Source organism: Bison bison, unplaced genomic scaffold, assembly GCF_000754665.1.
Source record: "Bison bison bison isolate TAMUID 2011002044 unplaced genomic scaffold, Bison_UMD1.0 scf7180017864452, whole genome shotgun sequence".
NCBI lineage: Eukaryota > Metazoa > Chordata > Mammalia > Artiodactyla > Bovidae > Bison > Bison bison.
Genome location: NW_011495014.1, coordinates 7507508 through 7520599, shown reverse-complemented (window position 1 = coordinate 7520599; position 13092 = coordinate 7507508). Strand labels below are relative to the sequence as shown.

The 13092-nt window shown below is 37.7% G+C and overlaps 1 protein-coding gene across 1 annotated transcript in view; it reads left to right on the top strand.

The window, feature by feature from the left end:
- SLC4A10 (solute carrier family 4, sodium bicarbonate transporter, member 10) overlaps positions 1-13092 on the top strand; it is a 250917-nt gene that overhangs the window by 88235 nt on the left and 149590 nt on the right. Inside the window, exon 5 of the mRNA XM_010858968.1 lies at positions 11771-11931. Coding sequence (XP_010857270.1) covers positions 11771-11931 — 161 coding nt within the window. The remainder of the gene's footprint in view (positions 1-11770; positions 11932-13092) is intronic.

Sequence of the window (13092 nt, the reverse complement as noted above, 5' to 3'; positions counted from 1 at the left end):
AAGACACTTGCTCCTTGAAAGAAAAGCTATGACCAACCTAGACAGCATATTAAAAAGCAGACATTACTTTGCCAACAAAGGTCCATCTAGTCAAGCTATGGTTTTTCCAGTGGTCATGTATGGATGTGAGAGTTGGACTGTGAAGAAAGCTGAGCGCCGAAGAATTGATGCTTTTGAACTGTGGTGTTGGAGAAGACTCTTGAGAGTCCTTTGGACTGCAAGGAGGTCCAACCAGTCCATCCTAAAGGAGATCAGTCCTAGGTGTTCATTGGAAAGACTGATGCTGAAGCTGAAACTCCAATACTTTGGCCACCTGATGAGAAGAACTGACTCAGTAGAAGGGACCCTGATTCTGGGAAAGATGGAAGGCAGGAGGAGAAAGGGATGACAGAGGATGAGCTGATTGGATGACATCACTGACTCAATGGACATGAGTTTGAGCAAGCTCCAGGAGTTGGTGATGGACAGGGAAGCCTGGCCTGGTGCAGTCCATGGTGTCGCAAAGAGTTGGACATGACTGAGTAACTGAACGGAACTACCAAATTTTAGTTTTACATATTGCCAGGGATCTTTTTCAGATGTAGATTCAGGAGGGCTCAGGGACAGAGTTTTGGATCTTGCATTTAAACACTGTTTGATTGCTGTGTCAGGAAGATTCCCTAAAGATCCTGGGAAATCCCATGGACAGAGGAGCTTAGAGGGCTACAGTCCATGGGTTACAAAACTTCAGACAGGTCTGAGCACACATACATTTAACTCTAGGCATAGAAAAGTAAAAAAGCAAGAGTATTGTTCTATTCTTATTTATAGTATCTCTCCTCAAAGGCAATCACTGTTAATTGCTTCTTGTATATTTTTTCATAAACATTTTAATGCCCACATCTGCATGTAAATGTATGCCCTTTTTATGTTTATATAAGAGGAATTTATACTGTGTTCATGCCTTGTTTTTTTGACCTAATATATTTGGATCATTTTCCACATTGTCAGTATAGATTACTCAGTCCTTTTAATCTCATTAATGACTGCACTACATTTAATTATATGGATGAACTTTATTTATTCAGCCAGTCTTTATAAGGATTTATTTTGTTTTATTTATTTATTTATTTTTCCTGTAATAATCATTTACACATATATTTTGGCATTATTTTGTAGGTATTTATGTAGCATGACTTTTTGACAGTGGGATTTGTATATCAAAGAGAGCAGACTTTTTACTTTTGTAGATATTACAAAATTGCCCTGATAAAACATTTTGGTAATTTGCACTTTCTTCAATAATGTATGAGGATTCTTATTTCCCTCAAACTGTTGCTACCGAAAATCATCAAACTTGTAAAAATTTTAGCTAATTTTATAGGTGCAAAGTAAATTTCATTGTTTTAATCTGTATTTTTAATTATTAGTGAGATTGAATATCTTTTCATATGTTTTTATGTTTTTCTGGAGAACTAGCTGTTTATTTCCTTTACTGGTTTTATTTCAAGTCATTCATTTTTGTTATTTGTGTTTTTTAATGCCTTAAAACTAGGGTATGTTATTCTGTGTGAATTACCCTTTTTTAATGAAAAAATATATATAAATTAAATTCTTTCTGATGCTATTTTAATATTTTAAATGTAGAACTAAATTTGAAACAGTTTTTATTAATATATGACCTGGAAAATTTTAAGATTAAGAACCATCTACCTAATTTTTTTCTTTGAACTGCATTAAAACATAAGTACTATTTTCAAAGACATAATATATGTGCTCATCTTTTTTGATGACAGAAAAACAATATATGATAATATTCTCCACCAATTAGTTTTATAAATTTTGCTCTTTTATGATGAAAAGTTTTTGATAAGGAATTTAAAGTGCAAACCTCCCTGTTTAAGGCTAGAATCATCCATCCTCAACTAGTTCTAAGAAACAAGAGTTCCTGTCTGACTTAAACGAAGAAGATTGATGGTTATGATGACTGTACAGCTCTGATTACAGTTTCTTTAATCAATTGCTGAGAATTACTTCTTGGCAGCATTTTTAAAAAAATGTATTTCTTCTTTCTCATCCCTCAGAATAGAGCAGAGAATTAGGAATATGTGTTCTGACGTAAAAATCTAGAGTTTTTTACCTTCTAGATCAAATGGTGATCTATTCCTTTTAAACACTAACTTCTTGTAACTTTCCCACTCTGTTCAAGCTAGGAGATAGCAGAGTAATACCAGAATCTAGCTCTCTGCCTATCACAGTTGAGCAGGTAAGGTTTTATCATGGTCTAATGGATTAACTTGAATGACATTTTATTCTAAGTCACCAAAATATGTTGCTACTTATTTATAAAGAATGAAAGAGATGATCTAGTTAATTATTAGTATTCTCTAATATTATTAGATAGGACCTGTGTTCTTAGCCCTGCTTCTGGTGCGTATATTTGAGGTTCAAATAAACATCTGATAAGCAGTCAAAATAGTAACAGACATTGAAGAGAAGAGTAGTAAATTTTGGCTGAGGCACAATACTTCAGGAAAGAACAGAATATATTTATTGAGGACTTAGAAATGAAGTAGGTTTTAATGTGGTAAAAGTAATTTTGTTCTGGATAACCTAGTTCATCTGAAAAGACTAATTTTAGTTAATTCATGACTCTGTCTGAGTTTTCAAATGCAGTTTAATTCTAATAGATCATTAGCCTAACCATTTGAACTATTTCTTTCTTTTGATTAGTATTCCAGGGGTAATTAATAATTTTCTACCCTAATAGTAGAAATTAAAAGGATATTTTATCAGCACATTGCACCTGCCACATATCACACCTAGAATTTTCATGCCCACTGTTGTTGCCAATTAAAGCTTAGGTAAAGTTTTAGATTTTGAAGCTAAATTTTGAATCATAATTATTTAATAAATGTTTGTGAAAACCAGCTGTTCACTTTTAAAGACCCTAAAAGAAGCCATATGGCTGGGCTCATGAAATCAGCACAATTACAATGTCCTGCTTATAAATAGCATGTAATGTTATTAATAGAAAAGTACGCAGAGGTACCACAGCTGTGCAATTGTGGAAACAACATGTTTGACTCACTGTGGTTGCCCTTTAAAAATGTTACCCACAAATGAGCTCAGCAGAGGCAAACCAAGGGGTAGCAGTTAGGCCTCTGATACATAGATGGTAATGTGGAAAAAGATGATTAAATCAAACCAATTTTATTCATGATGTGAAGGTATTCAATATTCAAAATTGGTAGAGGTTCAAGTGGAGTGTGAGGTGTGAAAATAATATGGGTTAAGAATAGCTAATGTCAGTAAGGATGAGATGGCTGCATGGCATCACTGACTCGATGGACGTGAGTTTGAGTGAACTCCAGGAGTTTGTGATGGACAGGGAGGCCTGGCATGCTGTGATTCATGGGGTCGCAAAGAGTCGGACACGACTGAGCGACTGAACTGAACTGAATGTCAATAAACTCTAACTTTGGATATATTTTATTTTCCCTTTCCCCTTGAAATAGGCACTTTATGATCACATGTTATTCTCCAGCCCCTATCCTAACCATGTTCCTTTTTAACCCTCAATATCCTTAATTTTACCCCATAAAAAGATGTTTTCTCTTGAAAATTCATGACTTTCCCCAAGGCTATGATTTTAGATGATACAGTAACTCCCTATTTGGATAGAATCAGAGAATAAAATTGTTAGAAAAGGTAAACTGAATTAGTGAGAATAAAATAAACAGAAAGAGTTAAATTCCATAGAAAAAGTCCATTTCTAATTTACAGAAGAATTTTATTTTGTAGATTTCTTATATGTGTATTGTAGAGGAGATTATCATCAACTTAATCCTCAAAGAATTCAGGAAACACCTATTTTATGTTGTTTTTGCTTAGTAGAAAGAGATTCCAATGTGTTAATTACGGATGAAAACAGACCCAGACTTACTGAAAGAAATGAAAATAAACTCAAAGAGTTTAAATCCACCCTTCCCCCATAGAAAATATCATGCAATTGGCCTACAATTTCAGTTTTTCTTATTGTCTTTCACATCTCATTCATGCTCGTGAGACTCCTGTTTGCTTTGGTTTGCTAGTCAAACAAGTGTCAGCTGAGTTTATTTGAAAACTGGAATAAATTACAGCAGTTTAGGTCATTAACTGCAGTCAGGCATTTTGCAACTGACAGTATATTCAGTGACTACAGATCTTGAAACAGGATTTGGTGTGTTCTCAGGCCTGCTAATTTCTATCTTTAGAGTATGAAATGGAATGAAAAACAGAAAAGAGAGATATACGTATATATCTTTAAAATATATTCATTTAAATATCTTTCGAAGCTTTTGGCATCATTCTGGAGTTGGCATAAAGCACTGAATCTTGAAGTGTTTAGTAACTTGATATTTGTAACTCGTGGGTTCCTTTTTATGGGAAGCATCTGATGCTTCCTCCTGTAATACTCATAATGGTTATATCAAACCATCCATGCATATAACTTATATTTGGTCATCCAAACTGCATGAAACTCCCAAGAGTCTCCATTCTTTTCTGAAAGACCAAACCCTCAATTTGAAGGAAATTATTCTAAAGGAAGTAGTTTTAAAATGGAACAGAATAGAGAATTAAGAAAGACTAACCCAAGGTCTGTGGTGTTGGAGAAGACTCTTGAGAATCCCTTGGACTGGAAGGAGATCCAACCAGTCCATCCTAAAGGAAATCAGTCCTGAATATTCATTGGAAGGACTGATGTTGAAACTCAAACTGCAGTACTTTGGCCACCTGAAGCAAAGAGCTGACTCATTTGAAAAGACCCTGATGCTGGGAAAGATTGAAGGCAGGAGGAGAAGGGCACGACAGAGGATGAGATGGTTGGATGGCATCACTGACTCAATGGACATGAGGTTGAGTAAACTCTGGGAGTTGGTGATGGACAGGGAGGCCTGGCGTGCTGCGATTCATGGGGTCGCAAAGAGTCGGACACAACTGAGTGACTGAACTGAATCTAAGTGCAGCTAAGCGATTTTTGACAAAGGTGAAGAAAGAATTGTCTTTTCAAAAAATGGTACTAGCACAGTTAGAGTACTATAAGTAAAAAAAAAAAATTAACTTCAATCTAAACTTCACAGTGTACACAATATTAATTCAAAATAAATCGTAAATCTAAATGTAAAACATAAAGCTATACAAACGTTAGGGAAAATGTAGGAGAAAATCTTCAGGACCAAGGGCTAGAAGATGAATTTTTAGACATGATATTGAAAGCACAATCTTTTAACTAAAAGAAAATATTTTAAAATTTGACTTCATTGGAATTAAAAACTTTTTGCTGTGAAAAAAACAAAACCTGTTAGAGGATGAAGACAAACTACTGACAGGGAGAAAATATTTGCAAACCACATATTTGACAAAAATATTATATCTAGAATATGTAAAAAGCTTTCAAAGTTGAACAGTATAAAAACAAATCAATTAGGAAAACGTGCAAAAAGAAGCAAACAAAAAAAGACCTTTCAGAGAAGAGAAACACATTGCAAATAGAGATGTAAGCAGTGTTCAAAATCATAAGTCATTAGAGAAATGTAAATTAAAGCCACTGTGAGATACTACTGCACACCTAATAGAATAACTAAATTTTTTTTTAAAAAGTCATAATAGCAAATGCTGATGAGGATTCAAGAGACTGGATCTCTCTGCTATTGCTGGCACCAATGTAAAATGGTAGCACTACTCTAGAAAACAGTTTGACAGTTTCTTATAAAACTAAGCATGTACTAGTGAATAAGACTCAGCAATCACAGTCTTAGGCATTTATCCTAGAGAGATGAAAACACATTCACACAAAAATCTCTACATGAATGTTCATAGCAGCTTCATTTGTGATAGCAAAAACCTATAAACAACTCAAATATCCTTCATTGGGTGAGTGGTTAAATAAACGGATACATCCATACAGTGGAAAACTTTTCACCAATAAAAAGGAACAATCTACTGATATATACAACAACTTGGATGGATCTCAAAGACATTGTACTTTAGTGAAAGATGTCTATCTCCAAAAGTTGCAAACTGTATGATTACACACTTAGCCAACAAAGGTCCATCTAGTCAAGGCTATAGTTTTCCAGTAGTCATGTATGGATGTGAGAGTTGGACTGTGAAGAAAGCTGAGCGCTGAAGAATTGATGCTTTTGAACTGTGGTGTTGGAGAAGACTCTTGAAAGTCCCTTGGACTACAAGGAGGTCCAACCAGTCCATCCTAAAGGAGATCACTCCTAGGTGTTCATTGGAAAGACTGATGCTGAAGCTGAAACTCCAGTACTTTGGCCACCTCATGCAAAGAGTTGACTCATTGGAAAAGACTCTGATGCTGGGAGGGATTGGGGGCAGGAGGAAAAGGGAACGACAGAGGATGAGATGGCTGGATGGCATCACCGACTTGGTGGACATGAGTTTGAGTGAACTCCGGGAATTGGTGACGGATAGGGAGGCCTGGCATGCTGCGATTCATGGGGTCGCAAAGAGTTGGACACGACTGAGTGACTGAACCAAACTGAACTGAATTGAATGCCCTCAAAATGACAAAACTATAGTGATGAAGAAAAGATTAATGATTACTCGGGGACAGAAACAGGGTGAAGACTGAGACTATAAAGGAAGCTCATTTGTGATGATGGAGCAGTTATATATTTTGATTATTGTGGCAGTTAGTGAATCTTTTGTTGTTGTTCGGTTGCTAAGCTATAGTTGACGAGCCTTATTAATGACTATCACATGGTCTCTGATGCATAATGACCCCGAAAGGGGTAAAAATTGTTAAGATTCACTAATATGAAAATATTCTGAACTGTGTAGGCAAAAATACATGTATATGTTGTATATAGATGTATATATAAAATTGCTATAATATTGCCACCATTTGAAGAGATGCTGTCAACGATTTGTGCTCAAGTGTAAGTTTTTTCAACCTTCAAACATTCTATAAACTCCTGGTGGGCGTAGGTATACTCCCCTCTCTAAACTTGTGGCAGATATAGCCATTTTTCCCTATTAGTTTCCTTTTTACTTCCTGACATTTTGGCCCTTGAACACTAAGAACAGATCCAGAGTTTCTTTATCTTTCTTGGAACTCTGCACATTAATCTTTCTGACTACCCCTTTTGGTTGGCTTTTTTAGCTGGCCAGCATACTGATTCTTTACTAGACAACATACTTGTCCTCTGTTGGAGTTGGAGTGTTTGTGTAATTTTTTCATGTAAAACAGTGATATAATATCACAGAGGAAGTTCGAGTGATATTGCACGGCAAGAGGAAGTTAGGGCAAAAGTGACAAGGAGAAGAAAAAAATGAGGAAAATGTATGGAGTGAAGAAAAGAGAGGCATTTAGGTGAGGGTTTGTTAGAAATGGTGGAATTAAATTGGTTATCTACTGAGATTAAAAAGGAAGTTCTTAAAAGAATAAGATATTTAGTATGACTGCCAAGCAGTAAAATCATCAATTTCTCTTTATTCCTTCCATTTATCTTAGTTAGAAAAAAATCTCAGATATTACTGTTCATTTCACTCCAAGAAGGCAGTGGTTTCCCATTTGGCACTGTGATATCAAGAGTCTTCTATTCTTAGCCCTGGCAGGAACACTTAGGTAATGCAAATTGAGCTCAGTTCTTATAGATTTAGTCCCTAGAAGTGACTGCAATCACAAGATTTTATTCAAGCAGGCCTAATATGTATTTTTCCAGCAGAATAAGCCCCAAATTATACTACTTTCTCTAAAAATCAAAGGGCAAAATTTTCAAAAGTTTCGTATGTTGTTTTTAGACTTTGCACTAAATAAAAATGACTACTCTTTCATTTCCTTTTGCATTTTATTATCATTCCATGAAGTGTACTCTCTTTATTAGTTCTATTACAGATTCCCTGTGACCACTGAATAAACATTTGTTGTTGTTTACTTGCTAAGTACTGTCTGACTCTTGCCACCCCATGGACTGTAGCCTGCCAGGCTCCTCTGTCTGTGATATTTCCCAGGCAAGTATACTGGAGTGATTACCATTTTCTTCTGGAGATCTTCCCAATTCAGGGATCAAACCCACATCTCCTGTACTGGCAGGCAGATTCTTTACCACTGAGCCACCAAGGAAGCCCGACTAAACACTTATATTAATATAATTTTCAGTTCAGTTCAGTTCACTCACTCAGTCGTGTCCGGCTGTTTGCAACCACATGAACCACAGCATCGCCAACTCCCGGAGTTCATCCAAACTCATGTCCATTGAGTCGCTGAGCCATCCAACCACCTCATCCTCTGTTGTCCCCTTCCCCTCCTGCCCTCAATCTTTCCCAACATCAGGGTCTTTTCAAATGAGTCAGCTCTTTGCAACAGGTGGCCAAAGTATTGAAGTTTCAGCTTCAACATCAGACCTTACAGTGAACAACCAGGACTGATCTCCTTTAGGATGGACTGGTTGGATCTCCTTGCAGTCCAAGGGATTCTCAAGAGTCTTCTCCAACACCACAGTTTAAAAGCATCAATTCTTCAGCACTCATCTGTCTCTATAGTCCAGCTCTCACATCCATACATGACTACTGGAAAAAATAGCCTTGACTAGACAGACCTTTGTTGGCAAAGTAATGTCTCTGCTTTTTAATATGCTGTCTAGGTTGGTCATAACTTTCCTTCCAAGGAGTAAGCGTCTTTTAATTTCATGGCTGCAGTCACCATCTGCAGTGATTTTGGAGCCCCAAAAAATACAGTCACTCACTGTTTCCCGTCTATTTGCCATGAGGTGATGGGACCAGATGCCATGGTCTTAGTTTCCTGAATGTTGAGCTTTAAGCCTACTTTTTCACTCTCCTCTTTCACTTTCATCAAGAGGCTCTTTAGTTCCTCTTCACTTTCTGTCATAAGGGTGGTGTCATCTACATATCTGAGGTTATTGATATTTCTCCTGGCAATCTTGATTCCAGCTTGTGGTTCTTCCAGCCCAGCGTTTCTCATGATGTACTCTGCATAGAAGTTAAATAAGCAGGATGACAGTATACAGCCTTGGCATCCTCCTTTCTGTATTTGGAACCAGTCTGTTGTTCCTTGTCCGGTTCTAACTGTTGCTTCCTGAGCAGCATAGAGGTTTCTCAAGAGGCAGGTCAGGTGGTCTGGTATTGCCATCTCTTTCAGAATTTTCCACAGTTTATTGTGATCCACACAGTCAAAAGCTTTGGCATAGTCAATAAAGCAGAAATAGATGTTCTTCTGGAACTCTCTTGCTTTTTGGATGATCCAGCGGATGTTGGCAATTTGATCTCTGGTTCCTCTTCCTTTTCTAAAATCACCTTGACTATCTGGAAGTTCATGCTTTACTTATTGCTGAGGCCTGGCTTGGAGAATTTTGAGCATTACTTTCCTAGCGTGTGAAATGAGTGCAATTGTGCGGTAGTTTGAACATTCTTTTCTTTGGGATTGGAATGAAAACTGACCTTTTCCAGTCCTGTGGCCACTGCTGAATTTTCCAAATTTGCTGGCATATTGAGTGCAGCACTTTCACAGCATCATCTTTTAGGATTTGAAATAGCTCAACTGGAATTCCATCACCACCACTAGCTTTGTTCATAGTGATGCTTCCTAAGGCCCACTTCACTTCACACTCCAAGATGTCTGGCTCTAGGTGAGTGATCACACCATCATGATTATCTTGGTCATGAAGATCTTTTTTGTACAGTTCTGTGTTTTCTTGCCACCTCTTCTTAATATCTTCTACTTCTGTCAGGTCCCTACCATTTCTGTCCTTTATTGAGCCCATCTTTGCTTGAGGTGTTCCCTTGGTATCTTTAATTTTCTTGAAGAGATCTCTAGTCTTTCCCATTCTATTGTTTTCCTCTATTTCTTTGCATTGATTGCTGAGGAAGGCTTTCTTATCTCTCCTGGCTATTCTTTGGAACTCTGCATTCAGTGGGTATATCTTTCTTTTTCTCCTTTGGTTTTTTCTTCTCTTCTTTTCACAGCTATTTGTAATGCCTCCCCAGACAGCCATTTTGTTTTTTTGCATTTCTTTTTCCTAGGGATGGTCTTGATCCCTGTCTCCTGTACAATGTCATAGTTCATCAGGCACTCTGTCTATCAGATCTAGTCCCTTAAATCAATTTGTTACTTCCACTGTATAATCATAAAGGATTTGATTTAGGTCATACCTGAATGGTTTAGTGGTTTTCCCCACTTTCTTCAATTTCAGTCTGAATTTGGCAATTAGAAGTTCATGATCTGAGCCACAGTCACCTCCCGGTCTTGTTTTTGCTGACTGTATAGAGCTTCTCCAACTTTGGCTGAAAAGAATATAATCAATCTGATTTTGGTGTCTACCATCTGGTGATATCCATGTGTAGAGTCTTCTCTTGTGTTGTTGGAAGAGGGTGTTTGCTATGACCAGTGCATTCTCTTACCACAACTCTATTAGCCTTTGCCTGCTTCATTCTGTACTCCAATGCCAAATTTGCCTGTTACTCCAGGTGTTTCCTGACTTCCTACTTTTGCATTCTAGTCCCCTATAATGAAAAGGACATCTTTTTGGGGTGTTAGTTCTAAAAGGTCTTGTAGGTCTTCATAGAACCGTTCAACTTTAGCTTCTTCAGCATTACTGGTCAGGGCATAGACTTGGATTACCATGATATCCAGTGGTTTTCTTTGGAAACGAACAAAGATCATTCTGTCGTTTTTGAGATTGCATCCCAGTACTGCATTTTGGACTCTTTTGTTGACTATGATGGCTACTCCATTTCTTCTAAGGGATTCCTGCCCACAGTTCAGTTCTGTTTAGTTGCTGAGTCATGTCCGATTCTTTGCGACCCCATGAATCTCAGCACGCCAGGCCTCCCTGTCCATCACCAACTCCCAGAGTTTACCCAAACTCATGTCTTAGTAGATAAAATGGTCTTCTGAGTTAAATTCACCCATTCCAGTCCATTTTAGTTCGCTGATTCCTAGAATGTCGACGTTCACTCTTTCCATCTCCTGTTTAGCCACTTCCAGTTTGCCTTGATTCATGGACCTAACATTCCATGTTCCTATGCAATATTGCTCTTTACTGCATCAAACCTTGCTTCTATCACCAGTCACATCCACAACCGGTTGTTGTTTTTGCTTTGGCACCATCCCTTCATTCTTTTTGAAGTTATTTCTCTGGTGATCTCCAGTATCATATTGGGCACCTAGCTACGTGGGGAGTTCCTCTTTCAGTGTCCTATCTTTTTGCCTTTTCATACTGTTCTTGGGGTTCTCAAGGCAAGAATACTGAAGTGGTTTGCCGTTCCCTTTTCCAGTGGACTGCATTCTGTCAGGCCCATATGGCATGGACTAGTTTCATGAGTTAGACAAGGCTGTGATCCGTGTGATCAGATTGGCTAGTTGTCTGTGATTGTGGTTTCAGTCTGTCTGCCCTCTGATGCCCTCTCTCAGTGCCTACCGGCTTACTTGGGTTTCTCTTACCCTGGACGTGGGGTATGTCCTCACGCCACTTCCTGCTCCTGCGACGCTCAACTGCCGCTAGCCACTCCTGTGCCAAAATATTAATAAAAATAACTTAAAGTTTTTCTTTGTTTTAAATATATCTTTCAGTGACAGATAGAATGTTAAATGGAATTAAAATGAAATAAACCAGAGGTCTTGTGTTGGCTTTTACTTCTAAAACCCTTGAAACCAAGAAAAAATGTCAATATCTTTATGTGTCTACCTTTTATTATGGAGATAAAGATTCATTTATCTACAGTGTAACTCTCAGTGTGCTGATGATATTATTTATTTGTATAGGTGGTTGAAGTTTGAAGAAGATGTGGAAGATGGAGGGGAAAGGTGGAGCAAGCCTTATGTGGCTACTCTTTCACTGCACAGCTTATTTGAGTTAAGAAGTTGTATTCTGAATGGAACTGTGTTGCTGGACATGCATGCCAATACTTTAGAAGAAATTGCAGGTATATCTTTTATTCTCCTTAGTCTAGTTCATCGTTATGGTGCAGCTGATTTTTTTTACTCTTTTTTTCCTTATAATTCTATATATGTATAATTTTTAGGAAATTAATTCTCATGATCAATGTATGAGACCTTAAAAACAACTTTGTTTTACCACCTCATTTAAGATAAAATAAGTTGAGTCTCAAAGATATATGGTCTAACTTATAGTGGCAAGTAGAACAAGAACCTATATATCTTGGCTCCTATCTAGGCTATACTGTTTTTGTTTTTCAACATAGTATGTAATTAGGCTGCCATGAAAAAACAGAAAGAAAAATCCATAAAGCTAGAGATTGGTTTTTTCAATATTCAGATACATGAAATAACCAAATGAAAAAATTTCAATAAATAGGAAAAATATTAGATTAGAATAGAACGGAAAGCTATGGCCATTTATTTTAAATTATTTATTGGTTTATGACTGTGCTGGGTCTTTGTTGCTGTGCACTGGCTTTCTCTGGTGGTGGTGCACAGGCTTCTTATTGTGGCTTCTCTTGTTCTGGAGCACCAAGCTCTCAGTGCTCAGGCTTCAGTAGTTGCAGCACACGGGCTCACTGATTGTGACTCACCAGCTCTGGAGCACAGGCTCAGTAGTTGTGGTACACCGACTTAGTTGCCCCAAGCATATGGGATCTTTCCAGACCAGGGATGGAACCTGTATCTCCTACATTGGCAGGCAGATTCTTAACCATTGGACCACTAGGGATGCCCCTGGCAATTTTTTTAAATTTATTTTTTTATTGAAGGATAATTGCTTTACAGAATTTTGTTTTCTGTCAAACCTCAACATGAATTAGCCATCAGTTCAATTCAGTTCAGCTGAGTCGCTCAGTTGTGTCCGACTCTTTGAGACCCCATTAATCACAGCACGCCAGGCCTCCCTGTCCACCACCAACTCCCAGAGTTTACTCAAACTCATGTCCATTGAGTCAGTGATGCCATCCAGTCGTCTCATCCTCTGTCGTTCCCTTTTCCTCCTGTCCCCAATCCCTCCCAGCATCAGAGTCTTTTCCAATGAGTTAACTCTTCACATGAGGTGGCCAAAGTATTGGAGTTTCAACTTCAGCATCAGTCCTTCCAGTGAACACCCAGGACTGATCTCCTTTAGGATGGACTGGTTG